The 21,644-nt window shown below is 34.9% G+C and overlaps 2 protein-coding genes across 4 annotated transcripts; both read right to left on the bottom strand.

Moving 5' to 3' along the window:
- Positions 1-460: 460 nt before the first annotated feature.
- LOC116021854 (protein CHROMATIN REMODELING 20) lies at positions 461-15,204 on the bottom strand. Its single transcript, XM_031262348.1, has 25 exons — positions 14,920-15,204; positions 14,721-14,783; positions 14,477-14,572; positions 14,253-14,345; positions 13,047-13,237; positions 12,721-12,961; positions 11,040-11,129; positions 10,620-10,700; positions 9,830-10,288; positions 9,413-9,708; positions 8,090-8,180; positions 7,787-8,002; positions 7,259-7,378; positions 6,558-6,724; positions 6,118-6,259; positions 5,315-5,464; positions 5,167-5,222; positions 4,778-5,081; positions 4,315-4,450; positions 3,882-3,943; positions 2,813-3,039; positions 2,309-2,512; positions 2,145-2,223; positions 1,419-1,666; positions 461-1,140 (listed from the first exon to the last, which is right to left on the bottom strand). Exons 1-25 carry the CDS (start codon positions 15,094-15,096, stop codon positions 726-728), a joined length of 4,404 nt encoding a protein of 1,467 aa, XP_031118208.1. The 5' UTR covers positions 15,097-15,204; the 3' UTR covers positions 461-725.
- Positions 15,205-17,753: 2,549 nt separating this feature from the next.
- On the bottom strand, positions 17,754-21,285 carry LOC116023285. 3 transcript variants are annotated; one of them, XM_031264275.1, is made up of 4 exons: positions 21,029-21,285; positions 19,195-20,171; positions 18,181-18,314; positions 17,754-18,109 (listed from the first exon to the last, which is right to left on the bottom strand). In XM_031264275.1, the coding sequence occupies exon 2, from the start codon at positions 20,161-20,163 to the stop codon at positions 19,252-19,254; it is 912 nt and encodes a 303-aa protein (XP_031120135.1). In that variant the 5' UTR covers positions 20,164-20,171; positions 21,029-21,285; the 3' UTR covers positions 17,754-18,109; positions 18,181-18,314; positions 19,195-19,251. The 3 variants fall into 3 exon arrangements, with proteins under 3 accessions (XP_031120135.1, XP_031120132.1, XP_031120134.1); XM_031264272.1 differs by having other exon boundaries at positions 18,873-20,171; XM_031264274.1 differs by having other exon boundaries at positions 18,492-20,171.
- Between the last annotated feature and the right edge of the window lie 359 nt (positions 21,286-21,644).

A 21,644-nucleotide genomic window follows, 5' to 3' on the forward strand; every position in this document is an offset into this window, starting at 1 on the left:
GAGACCACCTCAGTTGTTTTTTTTTTCTTTAATACTTATTTTTTACTCAAAGTTTCAAACAAAGAAATTTTGAGAAAGAGAGAGAAATTGGAGAGAATTATTAATAAAAATATCTTACCTTCATACTCATTTGAATTTGTAATGATCTACATTCATTGAGAAATTGAAATAGTTGACAAAGGATAAAAAAAAAAAAAAAAAAATACACCTGCAAAGAAATGACCTTAGTTGACAAAGAATCAATAATCTGAACGACTCAAATCAAGAAAGTCAATAAATTACTCTCATGAGAGTTAAATTTGAAATTTTGAAATTACCAAATCAACAATCTGACCAACTCAATAAGAGTTGCCCAAATGGTTGCTTATCTTCCATGTAGGAAAATGATACCTGCACTCAAAAGGCTATATTAGTTTGGAATAGTAATGTCTTGATGCGAAGAGTGAATGAATATTTGTCATTGAGAGCAGAATAAAGGGCATTTTTCATTTCACCTGTATAGATAAAACAGATCAGTATTTTAACTTTACATGGGGCTATGCTGCTGCCTACTTTCTGCAGGCTTAAAGGCATCTATAGGTTATAGATTTGCCTAACAAAAAAGATAACAGTAATGTCTGAGCATGAAACAAAATTAATCAAATTATATCGCCCCTTTTAATGTTAATGAATCACTATGCTGTAAACAAAAGATGAGCAGCCTCTTCATCGCCTTGCCGCCTATGCTAAGGTCTAAGCTTGTCCCAGCTTATCTCCTGAGCACACTCTCCACACACAGTAGTGCAACCCGTTTTGACGCCCTGACTTCTGAGCGTAAGCATGTGCGATAGGTTTGTACATTTTCGAACCTTTGCATGGTTTCTTGCAGTCTCAACAATCTGTGCGAGCTTAATGGTTAGCCTGTTCTCGCGCACAGGGGGTGGTTTGTTGGAGATTGCAGGCTTCCTATCAATTGCAGAGCCATTCTGGGAAGGTTGTTGTCTCTCGAATGTAGGTTCATCAGGTGAAACTCGCTGTACCTCCTCCCACTCGAGACTTCTCCGATATACTTCCCAAGCCATTTCTTGTTCTTCTTTGGATAGCTTCTCCTCCTCATTCTCTTGCAAGAGGGTCTCGTGTTCATGGTAATGTGCAATCCAACTAAATAAGACAATTCATTAGACATTTCATACTTACATAGGCTCTGTTTGGCATACCTAGCTTATAAGTTGGCTTAAAAGCTAGTAGCTACTAGCTAATTTTGAAATGTTACTTAAGGTAGCGTTTCAAAATAAGCAACTGAGTATTATTTTAAACTCTTCATGTTTTACCAAACAGAACTTATAGCTTATTTGTAACTTAAAATAAGCTATAAGATATTATTGATTCGTTCTAGGAAAAAAACATTTGAGGACACAGGAAGGAGAATAAGAACCAACCTTGGATGATGCCTGTCAATCAATGTTTGCATGAACTTGTCAGAGGAGACACCTCCATTTGGAAGAGGCAATTTCTGTCTCAAAAAGCTACCAACATGGTCAGTAGTATTTAGTTCACCCAAATCTGGAATCACATCAGCACCCTCATCATCCCCAAATTCAAACAGATGAAGCATTTCTTCTCTTGATATGGTTCGATGTACTTGCTGCCGATCAACTACCCTTGCAGCAAGGCCTTCCTTAGTAACCTGTTTTAGTCAATCTGTTATGTACTCCCGTCATGGGCAAGAAAACATAAGGAAAAAGAAAGAAAGAATAATAGTTGGAACAGGAAAAGAAGAACAACACAAGATTTGCTTGAGACCCAAAACTCCCTTACCCTTTTTGGGATTGAATTTCTGCTTCTATTATTCCAAATAACACTCCCTTTTATAGGGTTTATTACAAAGGTTCCTAAACTAAGAATAATTATTTGGTAGTTTCTAAATAATTAATCTACCTAAACCAAATCGAAGACTAAGAGTAATAAGTTAAATAACTATTTAGTAATTTCTAAATAATTATTTAGTAGTTTCTTAATATCTAAACTATGTAATGTAATAGTAACAAAATAAGACTTCCTCAGCATGTATCACAATCCCATTCAATCTCATCTCACATTAAAAATAAAAAAAAAATAAAATAAAAAAAAGGTAAAATACGGCTAGCAATTTTAATATTTAATACCTGACGCTTATATATTTTTTCCTCCATGGTTCCATGTGCCAGTAGCCGATAAGCATAAACAGGTTTTGTTTGTCCATACCTGCAATTAGTAAAGTATCATGTCATTGCATATTTTTGTGCCATATATGTATCTTTAATCTCACAAAAATCTACCCAAAGCACACCTCCAAACCCTATATATAGCTTGAAGATCATAAGTTGGGTTCCATGATCCATCCACAATAATTACTCGGTTTGCTGCATGAAGGTTGATTCCAAGAGATCCAGCTTTGGTTGATATCAAAGTACATTTGACCCTTCTATTAAGTGGCTCATTAAACCTCTCAACAATTTTCTGCCTTAGAGAAGATTCTGTTCTTCCATCTAACCTGCTCGCCACAAAACAAGGGAAAAGGTCAAAAGCTATTCACCCACGGCCTCAATGGAAAAAACAACAGACATGCACACGAAAAAATAAATAAAAACAAGAGAAGTTCAATGATGGAAACATAGAAACTGGAATGTAATTTGTAAAACTGCAATGATACTTTTGAATAACAACAGACATGAAGAAGCATGTGCAATTATAGATTACAAACATAACCTCCAATTTAGACTTAATATGAGATATTTGACACAAAATATATCCAACTCGTCAACTCTTGAGATCTTCAAATGGATATACACACCTAAACCAGTCTTTCCCTTGCTTCCAAAGCTTTCCTTTTTTCCCTGGGCGTGGCAATTTTGAAAGATAGAGTTCAATGAGGTCAAGTGTTGACAAATTCTGGCTAAATACCAGCACCTTATCACCAAAATTAGCACACATCGTCAGGATTTCAAGAAGCAGAACCATTTTGCCACTATAGTCAACCTCCTTGTAACTATTTTCCTTTAGAAGATCACTCCACCAGTCCTAGTGAAAACAAAAATAAGAGTAAGGGTGCGGAACTAGTTTATAATTGTCAAAAGAAGAGTGTGCAAGAACAGTGAAAGTTGCATAATAAGAAAATTAAAAGAAGAGGAAGAAGAAATGAATAGCCATTGACATGGTAAAACATCCAAGCAAAAGCCACACGAAAAAATAATCAAAAAATTGAAAAATTGAAAAATTAAAAGACAAGTTGTTGATGTAATATTCATAGGACCCAGCCCAAGTTTGACAGGGCTTGGTAGATGAGTATTTATTAAACTAGGCTCTTGCCTTTAGGGGAAGGAGGCCCAAGTGATATGAATCCTAACCCATGAAGATCTTTACAAGACAAGAACCCTGATTATCTCAGATTAGCTATCCTGTAAAGATTCTATTTCCCATACAGAGTGGAATTAGGTTTGATACCTATAAATATGCATTATAATGGCAAGACAAGGCATTCAATTCAAGATCATGTAGATGTAATCATCAATTCAATACAAGTTAGTGGAGTTTGGCTTGACACTGCCCAAAAAGGCCTATGGTTTTTTCCTTTTGGGTTTTCAAAAAAAAAAGAAGTCCTTGTTCCTTTATGTACTTTTCCATGCCTTTTTTCGCTAGTATCTATATTTTACATGGTCCACATGGATCTAGGCTTATGAGCTGGTACTTGAAGGGCCGAGAATATCAGGTTCCAGCACAAGTTATTAAGAACAAGACCAACATTTATCTATAAAAGAAAATAAAGGAACTGGAAATAAGTTGTTCAGGAGACAATTTTTTATATTTATACAAGTCATGCAAAATTGCAAATAAGGAGTTGGAGACAGTAAGTTCATACACACCCCATGAAGAAAGCCATTTGCATCTTTTCTGAGAGGCAATTCACTATTGTTATTTGGCTTCTCTGCAAAAATAGGGAACATTTCTGAATAACTATAGACATCAAACAAAAGCTAGGGCAAATATGAGACAATGCTTAAGAACTAACAAATCTTTGTAGGATACAGGATTAAAAAGCACATGCAATTCATATTTTCACAAGCTCTTCTCATCAAGTTCTGTGAAAATTTTACAGGCGAATAAGAGCAACTTGTCATAGAATGTCAACTGTTTCCCCTCAATGAATCTCAATGGTTATGCACTTGGTTATGGTGATTTTATATTTATGTTAAATGTAATATTTTAGTTTGCTCAAAATGTGAAATTTATTGAGAAGAAAACAATTTTTTTAAAAAATTTAAAAAAGTACTAACTTGATACAGAAAGGGAAAGCACCTGAGGGAATCACATTATTGTCTGCGTTTTCATCGCTTGAGCAATCCTCAACAATAAAGTTCTCAACTGCATCTTCACGCTTAGCAGTGCCTCTGTTTTCTTTCATTAGTGGCAATATCCCAGGATGGTTCCATATCTACAACCAACCGTATTAGATGCACACACTTGTATGCATATATGTGTGAGTTAAAATGGTGAGTTTCCTACTTCCCAGAGTTAGTTTCATAGTGTAGTTTGATTTAGTTATTGGCCCGCAGTTTCATGGCCCAAGTACATATTTTTCATTCATTTTACCACTTCTGTAAATTGAAAGCAGTAGAGAGATTTGATTATTTGAATTCTCAAATTCAAACTTGCAAAGCCGGGCTTTTGCAATGTTACCCAGCTGTCCACATAGGAACCAAGCAATGTGTTTACTCGGTTCATGCAACAATATTAAGAATTATTAGATGAGAAAATGTACCTGAGCTAAGGCTTGGTATCCTGCAAAAAAGGATCTCTTTCTTATCTTCTCACCAGTAACCTTATCCTTTGTGAAACCATGCACATCAAGAAATCTTTTGTATAATTGTCTCTGTAAAGGAGAAAGCTTAACAGATATTACAAAGACAATTTTAGGTGGCAAATCCTTCTTCACTACATTCATATCCATCCTCTGAACAAATCCTTTTAATTGCTCATACAGAATATGAGATCTTTGGTTCATAATCTTCACATCCTCAGCAGTAGAATTGGTGTGTTGACCATTTTCTATAGGATTCTGAAATCTACATAATAGTCAAAGAAGCATGTGTTACACCACTTAGAGGGGGAAGAAATAAGTAGGAATAACTCAAAGCAATAAGTCTTTACCGATTTCTAAATTCATGGCTGCTGCCAAGAAATCCTTCTCTAACAAAATCTACCATCTGTCATGAATAAAATCAAAATCAGAAGGTTGTAGGAATAAAGATCAAGTAATTTACAAAGTTAAAGGATTACAGCTTTCTTGTAAACTTACACAGTAGTACTCCATCAAGTTGTTCTGAAGAGGAGACCCAGTTAAAGCAATCCTTCTCTGACATTTTACTTGTTTCAAGGCTTGCGTGACATCAGCCCTTGTATTCTTGATGATATGAGCCTCATCACAGACCAGTATATCAGGCCCATCCTAGAAATTGCATATGCAATTTGACAAACTCAGAAAGTCAGAATAAGAAACCATAAGGGGGGAAGAAAAATACTGTTGTAATTTTATTTGTTTATTTGATTAAAATATTAAAAGGAAATAGGACTGTAAGCAATTAAGCACCAGAAATATGAGATCCTTAGAATGTATTAACTTTCCCTTTGTAAATGAGTGGCCATACACCCTTTGTCCCAAAAATATAGTGACTACCAAAAAAAAAACTATATTGCATTTAATATAGGTTTCAGTAACTAACCAGCTTGTATTGTTAATTCATTTTTGACTTTTATATTGTACACCTGATGGGGGAAGGGGGATTCATACCAAAGCCAAATGCCTGAAAAGGGCCTAGCTTACTAATAAGATAAATCCTGAAAGCCTTAAAATTTTCACTTCTGCCATGCTTTCAATGACTCTTTCACCAATCTATCTTAAACGAGTAATTCGCTTATTAAAAGGGATGATAGGAGCAACAAGAGTAAAGTGTTGAAGGAGCAGATGGCATCCCAATAAATGTTCGGTGTGTAACTGAACATAAGCCAGTAGAAAAATTAAAATTTGATTCCAGATAACTCAGAGATGATATTCAACTCCAGAATAACCCAACTATGGAATCATTAAAACAGACGAAGTACCTGCAGTGACTGGCAAATATCTCTTGCAATTTGACGGTCCTTTATATGCTTTCCTAGAGACAGATTTCGGAAAGCAGTATAGCCAATTAAAAAAACACCACCTTTGGATCTCCATTTCTGCAGCAATTCAGCCCTTCTCTCCCTGAAACAGGAGGCGTCAAGGGGGAAATACATAAGTGGCCTCCATCAAGATTGTGAACAATTTTTACTTATTCCATTATGGAGTACTCTTTTGAGAAGTAAGCTATTGAAAAGCTCAAAGAGATCCAAAAATTGCAATTATAGGTGGTACAGCAAAATATATTCCCCATTAGGCATAAAAGAAGACCATAGAATTAGCAAATAGTTGATCTCCAACCAATTCAAGTATTCAACCAAAGACAGATAGTTATAAATAAACAAATAAATAAAATTGGTATAAAATATTTAAGTAGATTTACCTTGGAACATCTTCAAGCATAAATACACGAAGAGGTTTCAGTTCTGTTGGCCTCCATTTCATAAATTCAATCCTCCAATTATGCAGAACACTCACAGGTGTAACAATGAGGGCAGTTCTTAAACCCAAATCAACACATCTCATTGCAGCATACAGAAATGCAATTACCTGCAGAAAAACTTGAACACTGAGTGCACGATCAATTGCTTATGAAAATCCAGTTAATTTGAACTTGGATGCAACAAAGACATCAATACCAAAAGTTGTAATAAAACACAATGTTCTATTGGGGTGATAATTAACCAATCTCATAACCATAGGGGAAGTGCAAACAATTTTAGGAAAAAAATATACAGATGATTAATCAAAACTGTGGAGTTGTTTTTCTAAAAATGTTCTTAATTGTAGAACATCATTAGCAATATGCGGATATATCAAGTGCTTTGTAACCATGTTTAAGATAGCCTTCCAATATTTTGTTCATCTTTGTATAATTCATCATTGTATCTGCTTAAATAGATGTTATAAAACTGAATACGATCAAGAGAAGCAATGGTGAAAAACCATGCAATTTGGTACAAAGCTTTTTATAATCACTTCAATTTCATGCCAAAAGAATGAAAGATTTATTATAATCACATCAAATAATGAAGCATGGGAGTTGTACAAGAACGGCAGCCAGAAAGCACAAAGATATGATACCTGAAAAGTTTTACCTAAACCCATAGTATGAGCTAGGATGCATCCAAGACCTTTATCACCAGACTTCACATTTTTAATTGATTGAATTATATTTTCCCACATAAATCGAATACCAGCAACCTGCAGGAACAAGATATCAATGCCTGTCACTGGAAATTAAATGGACCTGTTTAATAGCTAGGGATTATTTTAGTTTTTTGAAAAAATATAAAATAGAGTTTTCTATTAAAAAAAATTGGTTTCCAAATTGAAAAACAAAAAATGGAAAACTAGAGAGTTCTCCATTTTTTCAACTTGACATAGCTTGGCTGGTTTCCTTAAGTAATGATAATAAATTGAAAATAAAAATAAAAACAAAATTAAAAATTTTAAAACGCAAACAAAAACCAGGATGAATTAAAGATAGCAAGATTTTCAATGTCACCAAAGGACATTCAAGATACCAGAAATGTGGTAATCTGAAATCATTGTACAGTTGTACTTCACAGGATAATAAAGTAAAGGCTGAATCAACAAGAAAAAATGAACCTGGTGGGATTTCAGTTTTGCTGACATGCTGGGGGGAATCCTAACAGCCTCCTCACCTTCATCCCTCACCACATTAACAACATAACCTGTCTTGGCATCACCAAGCATTTCAACACTACCATTTTCATATGATTTTTTACTAGAGCCTCCGAAACTCATCATCCTAGCCTTACTGGAAAATTGTGCTTCCAACGATTTGAGACGTTCTTGCCGTTCCTTTAATTGTACAAGAATGAACGACATCAATTAATACCCCATTCATAATATAAATAAATATAAAAGTCTCCAGTAATATGATTTTACCTTTTCAATTGCAATTTTCCTTTTGGTCTCTTCTCCTAATTCAGTATCATCAAGGATTCTGCGAATTTTCTTCTTACGCTTTCTTTTAGTGCTGCAACATGGAAAGTATAAGTAAGCCTCAGAAGATGATAATAGAGCAGTTGGCAAGTATAGCACCAAACAGATTTCAAGTCTTAGAAAAGTAGGAATATACACCAGTAGGTTTATAGAATACTAAGTGCAACATATTTGGAGCATGGGGAGGGGGTGGAAAGTTTTGAAACAGTAGTACCCTCATCTTACAACTGTTTAAACTAAAATAAAGAGAACTCAAATAAAAGGGCTGGAAAAAGGATGAATCATAGAGAAAGATTTAGAAAACGCTTCAGTCAAGACTCCATTCACATGCCCAAAATGATCAAGAACAGGGAAAATACATGTTCCACGATCACTTTCAATAAGCATTCCAAACATGCTTGGCCCAAACATTTCAAAAAAAAAATATTTTAAAATAGTAGTTTATGAAAAAGAATGTGTTTAACAAAAATTCAATACATTTGGCTGATTACATGATGAAAGCTCTTCTTGGGATGGTGATTTTGGTTAAAGTGGCAATAAAGGGCATGCATTTATTAAATTTGAGGCTAAGCTTCTTTAAATGTAAGGAATTAGGGATATTAGAAGCATCACTATTGTATTGTTAAAGTTCTAAACTTATTAGAAAAGAACTTACTGCCCATTTGGTTCACAGAATACAAACAAAGGGAATAGGTATAGGATTCCATAAAGAACGGAATAGTAAAGGAACAAAATGAGAATACTATTTCACTGTTCAGTTCCAAAAAAACATAGATAAGGAATAATATTCCATAGTTTTGATAACTTAAGAAACATAAAAGAAATAGATAGTGATATATCCAAAATGCAAAAAGACGCAAGGCACGCAAATATATAATATGAAGCATTTAAAAGGATGGTATTTTAGTCTTATAAAAATAAAGCCTACTCCTTGCTCACAAGAAATAGCTAATACCAATGAGTGGGTCCAGAATGAAAGATTTTGAAAACGAACCAAACAATGTTATTGGCCAATTCCATGAAATCATATTCCATTCCCTGCTTATTATGCAAACCAAACATGCTATTACATTAAAAGCATCAATTTTAGGCCCTTGGCTTACAAGGACTCAAGGTGTACTTAATCTTATCTACTCTAAAAAGTATTTAATAATTATTTTTTACTTTCATTTTCAAAAAAAAAATAATTATTTTTTACTTTTAGCTTTTGATTAGATGCAGATGTCATCTATGCCAATTGACAATTGTCTATATTCTAGTTCATACCCGGCATGGATGTTTGATTCAGCATCTGAGTTGTCTGTATCAGAATCAGAACTTGAATCATCTGCTGCTAAACCTTGAGATTCTATAGCTTTCTCTAATGCTAAAGTCAAATTTTTTAGTATACTTGGTGAACAACAGCAGCACTGCCAACCAGATGCTTTAATTCCTGACAAAAATTCCTCACCAAGGTTCCTTTGTATGCATAAACTACAGAATAATGTTTTGCACAACCTACAGCTTAATAGATCACTACTTCGTCCACACCATCTACAGTAGCACTCAGAGCAATCAACATCCTGTACAATGACAAGCGTCAACAAAACAAACACAATATGAGAATATGAAATAAATGCTCATAATTACACACCACCATTTATCCAAATAGAAACAAAATACCAGGGAAGATTATACTTTTACCTTCATCTTTGCTACCATCAAGGTTTTGCAATCCATACAAACAATGACATCCAAAAGTGGATGTCGATGTACTTCATTAGCAACTTCATCACAAGCAGTGCAGCGAAAATTTTCGTTGTCATTCCTCACGGGAAGAGAATTAGAATGCAATATATCAGTTTTATAACCTTCTGAATTGCATTTATCCCCCATATCACTCACACCACATGGTGGAGAGGATCTATCCGCAGTAAGATCTTCCGCATCACTATCTATAGTAATAACCTGACGCTTTCTATTTTCAGCATCAAGCTCATCAGTTACAAGCTGGCGTTTGGACCCTCTGGCCTCAGCGATTGAAGAATCTCCATTGCATTTTTCCTTATCCACCTCAAAAACACTAGATCCACATGCTTGGTTTTCCAAATCTTGATAAGAACTACCATTTTCGTAGCATTCAGAAACTTGGTCCGTTGTTTCCTGGTTAAAAGGAACATAAAAATAAAAATAAAAATAAAAACCAGTAACAGCAAGTTACCAAAAAGTTATACCCTAACATAAATATTAGACTATATCAAGAGGACAGCTAAGAGAGAAAAGTGTAGGCAGGTATATTAATATTCGGGCAAAACAAACTTAGAACACGGTTCCCTAAACCATCCCTAGACACATGAAAGCTGAAATTCAACGGAAGTGTTATCGTAGAAGAGAAGTTGAAATGCAGTCCAAATTAAGCATGTGAACAAAATTAGGAGTTATCCAATTAACTGAAAAACAAATGGTATCTCTGAATTAACCATGTGAAATTTACCAATTTCCGCTTGTTCCTATGCCGTTGTTTCAAATGTCTCTGGAGCTTCTTATCAATTTTCACATCATCTTCCTCTTTGACCTGTCAATAAACATAGTTATTAACAAATTACATTTAGATAGAACAATAAAATACTAGAAGTGATAGAACTACTTGATGAGTATAATTATTAGGAGATAAACCACTAAGTAGTAGGAAGGGAAAACAAGATAAATATCCACTAATATGATGATAAACGAGCAAAATCTTGTGAAATTAGAAGGGAAATATATTACATTTAAAGTAAAAAGGGAAAGAAGGATACTCAGAAAAATAAAAGCAAAAGAAGGATATATCACATGACAAATAGAAAGAGAACGAAAATTATTTATTAAAAAAAAAAAAAAAAGTAAGTAGAACTAGTAGATACCATTTACAGACCTTCCTAAATTTCCTCTTTTGTTCTTCAGATAGATCATCCACAACAAAATCACCAACCGGTTCATCTTCGATATCATCAATTTCTTCGACCTGGGGAAAGTAAATGTTAGAATGGAACCTTATAATTAATGGACCAAGCCTATGTATAATTTTATATATATGATGTTCTCGTAATCTTGGAATAATATAATGTTCTTTCTCATAAGATTGTATCAGAGCCCTAGGGTTAGAGTACTGAAAAAATAATCTCAAAATCTAGCAATTGGGAGCAAGAGTGGGTTTGTTCTAGCCTTCCGACACATTGAATGCGCTCAAATCAGATGTGTTAAGGAGGGTTGCAGAGGTCTATTCAAGCCTTCTCAAACATCGACAGCACTTGAATATGAGGCATGATGGCACTCCAACAATATGACGCGGTTGACAAGGTGTTTGGCATCAAGGGGCAAGCTTCGGTGTTGGTTGGTTCCAGTTCACCTTTGGTTTGCATAGCAACTATGGTTCAAATGGAGGATTGATTTGAATGATTTCTACATCACACGTACAGATTGGGGCTCAATAACACTAGAGTTGACTATATTTGTAACAAGTTGGGCATCACCAATATGGCAATATCTATGCTCCAACAAGAGGGGGAGTGTTAGAATGGAACTCTAATTTAAATGGGGTCGAGCCCATGTATAAGACATTCTCATAACTCAATAAGGAATAATATTTTGTTTTTTTCTTGTAACAATAAACAACTAGGGCAATGAGAAAGTTGAAATTCATAGCAAGGTGAATAAAGCATACTCCCTCTACCCACTTTATGTGTTTTGTTCAGTTAACAAGGCTTGATTGAAGTTATTTGCAATTCAATTTTTCATAATATTAAGTTTAGTATTAGTATATACAATTTATATTTTAGAAACTATATAAAAAGTAATATTAAGCACCCTAAAAAAATCAAAACTAAAACTAATAAGAAATTAATAAAGAAAATAAGCAAAGAAGAAAAAGTTGATTTGACAAATGAATAGTAAACAAGATAGGTAAAAGAAAATAAGAAAAGAACAAAGAGGTGATTTGACCAATGAATAGTAAACATGAACTGTAAAATGAGACATAGGGAGTATATGTTTAATATCATAATCAAAAGTATTAATTAAAAAAATTGAAAAATCAAAGTAGAATATGAATATATAAATTAATGAGGAAGAAGTATATAATAAAGCATATTGAAAAAATTAAGATAATATTGAATGGTAAAAGGAACAAGCAAACAAGCAAAAATTAATGAAAACATCATTCAATGAGTTTCTCAAGCTCAAATGCAATTCAGCTGGTATAAGATTTATGTCTAGAGTGAGAAAACAAAAGTAGCAATCCTGGCATTACAAGGATATAAGGAAACTCAATATTATCATGGTTTCCACTCATAGATTCATCAATTGGACACCGCTATTCAGCTTATATAATCTTCTTCTTGCTTTCATATTTAATCAGACTGCTACCTATGTTTGGGATTATCATATGTGCCATTCAATGTATAGATAATGTTGATTAGAGTGGATCACAACATACACACACACACACACACGAAGAGAATGACTTGATTCAAGCAAAGAATAAAGAAATAAAGTTCGCACCAATAATAACTCTGAATTTAGGATGGTTACACTTATAAGGCTATTAAAGATTTCACCTCATCTACTCCGGGAAATTTTAGACCCAACTCAGCAGCTTGCTGTGGAGTACTAGCCAAGTAAACAGAAGCCCACTGCTTGCTTCCAAATGAAACATTATCCAAAGATGACTTATCAGAACACATTTTGTTGAAAGAAGTCCAATCTACACTAGTGTCCAATCCTTCACTGCCATCATTTTCAGCGAGTTTTCTCCCTAAAAAACCGCTAGCGCCCTCTTCTAGAATTTTACCATGTTTTCTGTCCCAAGTAATTATTGTTAGCACGACTACACATAATTTAATCATTAGTAACATATAGATAGGAGAAAAGCAGAGAAATTCACCTTCTTATAGGTCTGTGAATATCAAGATACTTCTCAGCATCAACAACTGCTTCACTGAAATCACTTGTAACCTGAGATCCAACCCACTGAGTTCTCCTTTTCCATGCTTCAGTGGAGCAACTATTAGGAGCTTGACTTTCAATCCACTTATATAGACTTGGAAGTTCAATTCCAGCACCATCAAGTTGTTCCTGTTCAAATGGAGACAAGGAAGTTGAACCTCTAAAAGAATAGACAAATAATCGCAACTAATCCATCAAATTAGATGTCACATTCGTTTAATGACAAAATTGTGGAATCACGTGTTTTTGGGAACAAATTGGCCTACCAAACTTGTGCATCCATATAGATCAGACAAGAACCAACAAGAGTTATTAACTATCAAAGGGACAATGAATTATTGACTTTCAACAACTCCTAATGTGAGGAGAACAAATTATTTTAAATTGAGTTTTATCACCTTTCTGTCTTTGACAGGTGTCTTGAAGATAACTGCATCTCACAGCCACAATTTAAAAAAAAAAAAACAAAAAACAAAACAAAACAAAACAAAAAACAANCCAAAAAAAAAAAACAAACAAACAAACAAGCATATTCCATTGATTCCATACTTTTATTTCTAAAGCTATAACATCATTGCTAACCACAAATCATAAAACTCAGTTGCTTATATTCAGCTAATGTTGTACTATAGGCAAAATGCTTTCCTTCCCTTAAAACTTTATGTTTGGTTGACCCATTTTCCAGTATCTCTTCTCTCCTTTGAGAAAGTAGCATAATAAATCCACTGAAGTTTGAGGCTGCAGTTCGCCATCATGATCAAACAACTACAACTCATCCTCCCTTTTTAACCTTATTGTCCCACCAAAATTCCACTATAAAAATAGCCATGCTGCAATTATGCCTTATGCTTTGTCATTCCACCTCTTTGTTAAAGTGGAATGTACGCAGAAGGCCAAGCCAAAAGTTAAATTCTTAATAGCAAGTATTAAGCGTATATAATGATTAGTGAACTTTCGAATTGAATTCAAATCTTCATTCCTTTTAATCTAAGGCCAGAAAAAGTATAGTATTTCTTTCTATTCTTTAGAGAACTTATAGGTCAAAAAGCGTAGATCATTAATCAAGAGTCACAAGATACAGCATTATAATAGAAAGATGGAAGTTAAAAATAATTTTTTTTTTAAATCATAAAATAGATGTTACCATGAGTTGAGCACTCTCAGCCTCAAGTTCATCGAGCTGACTTTCCCACTCTTGTTTAAAATTTCTCATTTCTTCAGCCACAGCACTTTCCAACTGAATGAGCCCAAAATTAATGCAGAAGTCAAAGCTATACATCAGCTTTGGTGATAATAACATGAAGGCGGAAAGGAAAAATCAAATCACATTTGATACAGAGACAAGTTAATGAAATAAATATACAATACATCATCTGCACTAAGAGTTTGAGCCAACTCAGCCCTAACATCACCCTCCACTTTCGCTAGTGACTCTTCTTCTAAAGCCTCCTGAGCCTCTGCAGCCTATGAAAAAGGCCACAAAAAACACCAAATATATGAACATAAACAAATCGACCAAAACTCATTATACCCAAAAAGTCATAAACCATTACAGAAATATGTTTAGATCAGGGGCGGGGAAGCTAAAAAGCAGTGATTTGTAAAGTTATACCTTACTCTCAACTTCGAGAAGTTCAGCAATGAGCTCTTCGATTTCCTGCTCGGTCAAAGGCTCCTGCCGTCCAAAAACCAATAAATAAAATCGGAAATTCTAAAGAGCATCTCCATCTTACTTTCAATAGGTAAACCAAATTGAGGAGACAAAAAAAAGTGCAGTGGAAATGTAATGTAATATTTCTGTAGTGTAAAACCTCGGGGAGCAAGTCCTCCTCTTCCCTTGCTGCTGCTTCACTCTCGTCGTCTCCGTCGTCGTCGATGAACGAATCCGAAGCTGATGAAGCTTTCTCGATGTCTTCGTCCTCTTGTTGTTCCTGCTGCGTTTGAGTTTGCTCAGCTTTCTCTTTCTCTTCCCCTTCCTCTTCCGCCATTGATGGTGGTTTTGGGTTTTCGAAATCCAGGAGCGAAACAGGAATTTTGCGTGGGAATATTGGGATTTTGGAGGGCTAGGGAAGACGAGAGAAAAGAATAGAAGCGAATTTCATTCTTATATAGTATGATGAAAAGCGGGGATTATTGATTTATATTTATATTGGGAAAGATTAGCTTAAACGTCACTGTCTCGTGTTTCGATTTTTTGCTTTACAATTTTTACAACTTTAATTTTTCTTGTATATACAAATATGATTTTATTTTTCTCTTTTTATTTAACTTTGATTTTAATCAATTTAATTATTTTGTTCTTGAAATTAATAAACTTACAAAAAGAATTAAAAAAAGTCATTCAAACATTTATGCGTGTATATAACTTTTTCAAAATTAAATGTAAATAAGTATAACTGGTTTATAAGACATCCTCAATAGTTACTTTTTTGCAAAAATTTTAAAATGTCAAGTAGAAGATAATGGAGGAAAAAAAAAACACAAAAATTGAGTTTTTAGAAAATATATATATATATAGTTAATGTGCACAGTGATTGCACATGTCCGGTTGGATCGATTAAATCTTCAAGTATTGAATTTTGGACCGATGTGGTATTCCCTTCACCAGCGTAAACAATTGAAGTAATGTAAACCTAATTCTACCAAATTCGCTAAACCTAATTAACTTCGCGACCTAATTCCAGCGGCAATCTGTGGAAGCTATATTGTACGAAAATCTGTGATGACTTCAAGCAGCACAAGAAAGTCTATTTCTTCCAAAGTTTAGTTGTTCATAGAGCATATTAAGGTTGAAGTTAAATGATATATATGGTGTGTATATAATAGATACGGTGCTTTTTATTGTGTGTGCTTGTCTGTAAAGTGAATGTTGGATACCAGTGTGTGCAACCTTTCAATTTCTTCATCGTTCCGATTTAACATCCGTAACAATTCGAGAATTATTGCCTTTGATCTTAAACACATTGGTGGGTCATAACATCTTTCAAATCCACACCCACCAACACTCATTCATTGAACCAAAAACTGCTTCATAATAAATAATAATAATAATATAAAAAATCATTTGTACAAACCCTAAACCTCCTGTTTGGATTGTTGTTCATCCACGACGTTCGAAGCTGCAACAATTGGCTACATTGACAAATGTGAATCGCCGTTTAACAACTTCTTAATGAATTCTGACTCCACTCGCTATCGGTACTCGCCACAGATTGCATAACTCCCTCTCGCTGTTGAAGACTAGCTCAGTTGCACGGAATGGGCAAATTAAATTAAGGTTAGCGATGGGAGATGCGATGGGAAGAAAATAGGAAGAAAGCATATATAACTAATGACCGGTGAGAATTTAGGTGGAGACTAAAATGATTTTTATACCCTCAAAGTGGACAGTCACTTAACACCCCAACAAACGGAGGACCACATCGGTAAAAAATTAAATACTTGAGGATTTAATCGGCTAAAAATGAAAGCTGATGACCAATTTGGTACTTTCGCTATAGTCGATGAACCATTTTGGTAATTAATTCTTTTTTTTTAGTGAGTTCCACTTTAGAGACAAAAATCATGTTTTTATCTAAAAGAGCATCAATATCGGTACAAGTTTTTTGATGGATTTTGTCATGCCACGTAGGAAAGAGAATGAGGAGGAGAAAGGGGGGAAAAAAAACAAAAACGCTTCCAACTTGTTCAAAAAATACATATATGCGGTGCACACTTACATTGCACGCGCCAGCTAGATGCGTTTCTGTGTTTAAAGCTAAAGCAAGAGGGCCCTCATAAATGCATTGTTTGCAAAAGTTAAAAATCACAAAAAAAAAAAAAAAAAAAAACCTTCCCACACTATTTAACAACTCACATTTGATTTTTTTGTTATGAAAAAACAAAATAAATTCTCCTTAGTGTGGATGCTAAGGACCTTCCATCTTCTCTCCCCTTAATCTCTCTCCCACTTAAGCAAAGACCATCCAAAAACTCTATTGGGGTTGTTCTTAAACTAGGTTAAAAGTTCAAATTATTTGAATATGGAAAGTACTTTAAAACTTTAACAATATTGGAGTCATTTGTCAATAATTCAATATCAAGTCGCTTTTAACCAAAAGTGCATAATCAAGTCACTTCAGCCAAAGCATTAATTTATTTTAATAATTATAAATACAAAAATAACCCTCTCTCCGTCTTCGTCTTGGAGATGAAGAAGTTTCTTCGTCTCCACCCGGAGACAAAGACAGAAAAATGTGTTTTTCCTTAAAGAAATTAAAAGTCTAAAAAAATTAAAAGTATTAAAATATATTATAAAGTAATAATTTTGGAATAAAATGATCGCCACATCAATAATGACGAGATGAACATATCAAAATTTATTTCAATAACTAATTTGATCATTTTTTTTCTTAATTTTTAGATTTAAATTAAATTAAAAAATTCTCGACAACTTATTTTTCTCCAACCAAACATTGGAATCAATATTCAACAATTTGTTGTCATGAAATTTAAATTCAATTTCTTCACAATTATGTTACTTAAACCAAACAAGCCGTTCCCGATAAAAATATATATATATATATGCTTTAACAAAATATACAGAGATTTTCCTCAAAAAACAAAAAAAACAAAACAAAACAAAACAAAAAAAAAAACCAAAATATACAGAGTAAAAACAAAAGAAGCATTGCACTAATGTTCTGTATATTGCCCTTTCACAAGGTAAGTTTAGGCAGGTTTCAGAAAACTATTATGCCTGAAATTTTGCAGTAACTGTTAACAAAACAACTAAAATATGAGGTTCAATTATTTGCAGGTTTTTCTCTAGGCTAACACAATCTTCATTACTGGTCTGCATTCCAACGAACTTGACACCTATACGGCAGTCCTCAATCCTTGTAGTCGATGGGTTGGATCCAAGAACTATGTTTGGCATCGCTGAGAGAATCAAACCCGTGGCAAATCTTGGGTAAACAAGCGAGGAGGCCAGTCACTCATGCACCTGCAGACTCTTCGCCCCTGCATGATAAGCTAAACAGTTACATAATTCTCCAAATCCAGCCTAGACTGAATAAAGCAACAAAGCCAACCTTGCTTCATATGTTGTGCACTAGAAGTGGATTTGCAGACCTCTTCTATTTGTAGGAACAAAAGATATAGCCATAACAAACAACTGAGTATCGTTTTATTGCCACTACTGACCTTATTGTTACAAATGCTATTCCTGCAAAGTGCAAACAAATCAATGAGTTATTTGGTCTGTCATTAAAATAATTAAAATAAAAAGTAGAACATGCTTAGCTCACAAATATATCATTTTGTATAGAAAATGCAACATCAGAAGGGAGGGGGTGGGGGTGGGGGTGGATATTATTCTACAAAGAAGTATTTTGTAACATACAGCTGCTTTTTGGTTCTCAGATATTCTGCCCATTGTGCAAACAATATGTTACAGGTCTCGCATATTACATTTTAAGGCCACATAGTTGTATCTTGATGTTTTTTTTTTGGTCAGGCCACCGCCCTAATTGTAGGTGGCACCTTTAAGCCCGTACCATACTCAGACTAATCCAGTAATCCCCATTCGCACTGGCCCAGCCCAATTAAGGGGCAAAGTGCTGGCCAAATTGGTTTTTTCATACAAGAGGGGGTTCGACTCCTGATCTCTCTCAAGGGACAAGAGTGCACAGCCACACACGCCAACCAAGCTGGTTGTATCCTGATAGTTTAGACCGGAAGTGCTCATATGTCAGCTCAGGCACACTGGGCTACATCATCTTACCAGTCAAATTATCCAACCAGTGGAAGCTATCAAAATATGGCAAATTTGTGGAGTACACCGTAAATGCTTGTAACAACATTCACATCATGCCTGCATGTAACAAGTTCCCCATCCTTGTGCATTTCATCTAAAAGATTCTAAGAGTGCAGTTAGCATTTCAGCTTTGCCCAGATGATATAACCTGCCTCTCTTCTAGTAAGAGTGTGCACAGATCAATACCTAAAAGAAACCAGTCTAATCCACAACATGTAACTACAATCGAAGTTTCTCTTCCAGTAGAAGAGAACTTTATCCTTGATCAACACAATTTGTAGAAGACTACCATGACTTGGACTCTAATTATCCAGTTGAATGAATTTGACTGTCCACCTGTGGAGCATCACATTTGCAGTTTACCATTAATTTCACGCATCACCAACTTAGAGTCATTGACCACAATACGGAAGCTTTCATGGACAAGGTAAGTACATAATTCATGTCTAGGTTCGGGCCTAAGTAATTTTAGTTCAACACGGGGATTTGTGATCTCTGAACAATTGTACAATTCCTTAGCAGGTTGCACATGCTTCCACCAGAAGTCAGAAAGTGCAATCTCCAAGGCTTGCCAATATTCTTTATCTCGATGCAACCTAAACAAACTACTTCCTTTGGTAGTCCAGATATACAAGTCCATCCAATCTCGATCTAAGATCTCCATCAAACCTTGTGCCTGAGGAATGTAATAAATGGGAATTCTACTACAAGGCCAAGCCTTGGTCATATCGCCTCCAAAGAATGGGCATTTGATTTCTAAAACACCTCGGGAAGGCAAACCATGAGCATAGGTGTCGATTACTCCATCAGGGGAAGCTGCAAGCCAGGCATCTTCTGGGTACATATTGTGATGGACCTGAAAACCATGCATGGAGACAGGATTTCCAGTAATAAGCATATATCTCTCAAGAGCTTCCTCTTCCTTGATGTTGCTCCAACAGGTGGCTAAGTTGCCAGAGAATGGTTCAATTGCCCCAATCTTCTCTAACCAAAGTTGAACCCTTCGGCGGGACCAAAAACCAATAGCCTGACTGAAAGTACTTGCCATCAGTTTACCCTTTCTCAAATATTGCCAATTCTTGAACCGATTCTGTAAACCATTTGATTGAAGAATTGGATGATAGTACTCCAAAGGACTAGCAGAATAGCTGATATGTCTTTTACTGTGGCATGTCAGTGAAGAAGCGACCATCTCCTTAAGATTGTTACAGCGCTTGCGAATCAAAAAACATGTAAAATGAGGACCAGCAAAACGCATACCCTTTGCTGTAAAAGTTATATCTTTCAAATTAGCAATGGAACAGGATAGTATCTACTAAAATAAAATTCAACTTGATATAATGATAATATCATGATTTGCACAAAAAATCAGAAAATGGATCAATATGATTGCCAACAACTTCAAAGGCAGTAGAAATTGCATAATAGAACAGAAACAATTAAACCCCTTTGTTCAAATATTGAGAAAATTTGTTCAAATATTGAGAAAATTAAGTTTCATATCTCCGAGAATGGATTACAATTTATTGGATGAGTTGCATACTTGCATTCCAACAGGGATGATTGGATAATTAATAAGCATGTGCCGAATATACTAGCAAAATGAAAAAACATTGAAATCTCCAGGGTTTTCTCGGCTTCCTTATTCAGTTACACTAAAGCAGTCATAGGATTTAAAATCTCCATAAACAATTTCCACCGGTACTAAATAAATACTTGAACTATTGAATAACAAAAGATAAAATCAATTACAGAAATTGAGACACTCCACAGATTGAGAAACAGTACAATTTAGGCAACTTTGCCAAACAATAGTAATTGATTTGCAGTGTAAATTGATTAGAGCCAGATCAGATTCTTCAATAGTCCCCTTAATCAAACAGTAAAACCAACCAAAACGCACACAATAAACTTATAAACCAACCCGGCAACACTTTTGCTTCCATTTTTTTTTTCACTTCTCAGCTAACATTAAAATATACGGCAAAACATGTTGTTCCATGTGCATACAGTCATACAGATGTATTAAATATATATAAATACATCATATTTGCTAATAATATAAATACATCATATATTCATATTAGTGAAACTGTGAATGTGTTTACTGTTTAGTTGTATACCTGGTCACTTGGAGCAGGCAGCAGCGCTTCTCGGTCGTATAGCAGTGGAGGAGCAGCAATTAGCAGTGGTTCTCGGCTCTCGCTTCTCGGTCTCACGGAGCAGCCGAGTAGTGATGCAGTGGAGCCTGGAGGAGTGGAGGAGCTAGCCGCCGTCGTCCTGGTCCTGTAGCGCCGGCGGCAAACTCGCAGATTGAGGTCGCAGCGAACTGAGCGAAGCAGCAAGCAGCAGACATGAGTGAAAGCTAATTGGGGAATTTTAGGTTTAGGGTTTAAGGCAATAAGGACCTCTTTTTTTCTTCTTTTTTTCTTTTTTTTTTTTGGGGGCCGGGTAACCCACATGTTACCCGAGTTTGGCCCATTTAACACTGCAACAAATGCGGGTTAAACATGTCGGGTGAAATACGGTACGAATATGATTTTTCTGTCAGTCCAAAACATGAGTTACACGAGCCCAACAATCAATTTGGGCCTGTCTTGACCGCTCTAGTCTCGATCCAAATGGAATAAAGAAAGAGCAAGCAAATGAATACTGTAGTGGATAAAACGAGTTTATGATTTATCTAATTCATTCTTTTCATTTATTTGCAGAGATAAAACACACTTTAATTCATAAAAA

Source organism: Ipomoea triloba, chromosome 6 (assembly GCF_003576645.1).
Source record: "Ipomoea triloba cultivar NCNSP0323 chromosome 6, ASM357664v1".
Taxonomy (NCBI): domain Eukaryota; kingdom Viridiplantae; phylum Streptophyta; class Magnoliopsida; order Solanales; family Convolvulaceae; genus Ipomoea; species Ipomoea triloba.

Excerpts from the sequence above, each read along its gene's own strand:
- LOC116021854 (XM_031262348.1), bottom strand. The coding sequence starts at position 15,096 with ATGGCGGAAGAGGAAGGGGAAGAGAAAGAGAAAGCTGAGCAAACTCAA. Across the intron at positions 14,573-14,720 it reads TTCTCGAAGTTGAGAGTAAG|GCTGCAGAGGCTCAGGAGGC; the intron begins GTATAACTTTAC and ends CCTTTTTCATAG. Across the intron at positions 1,667-2,144 it reads AAAAAATATATAAGCGTCAG|GTTACTAAGGAAGGCCTTGC; the intron begins GTATTAAATATT and ends TGACTAAAACAG.
- LOC116023285 (XM_031264275.1), bottom strand. The coding sequence starts at position 20,163 with ATGCGTTTTGCTGGTCCTCATTTTACATGTTTTTTGATTCGCAAGCGC.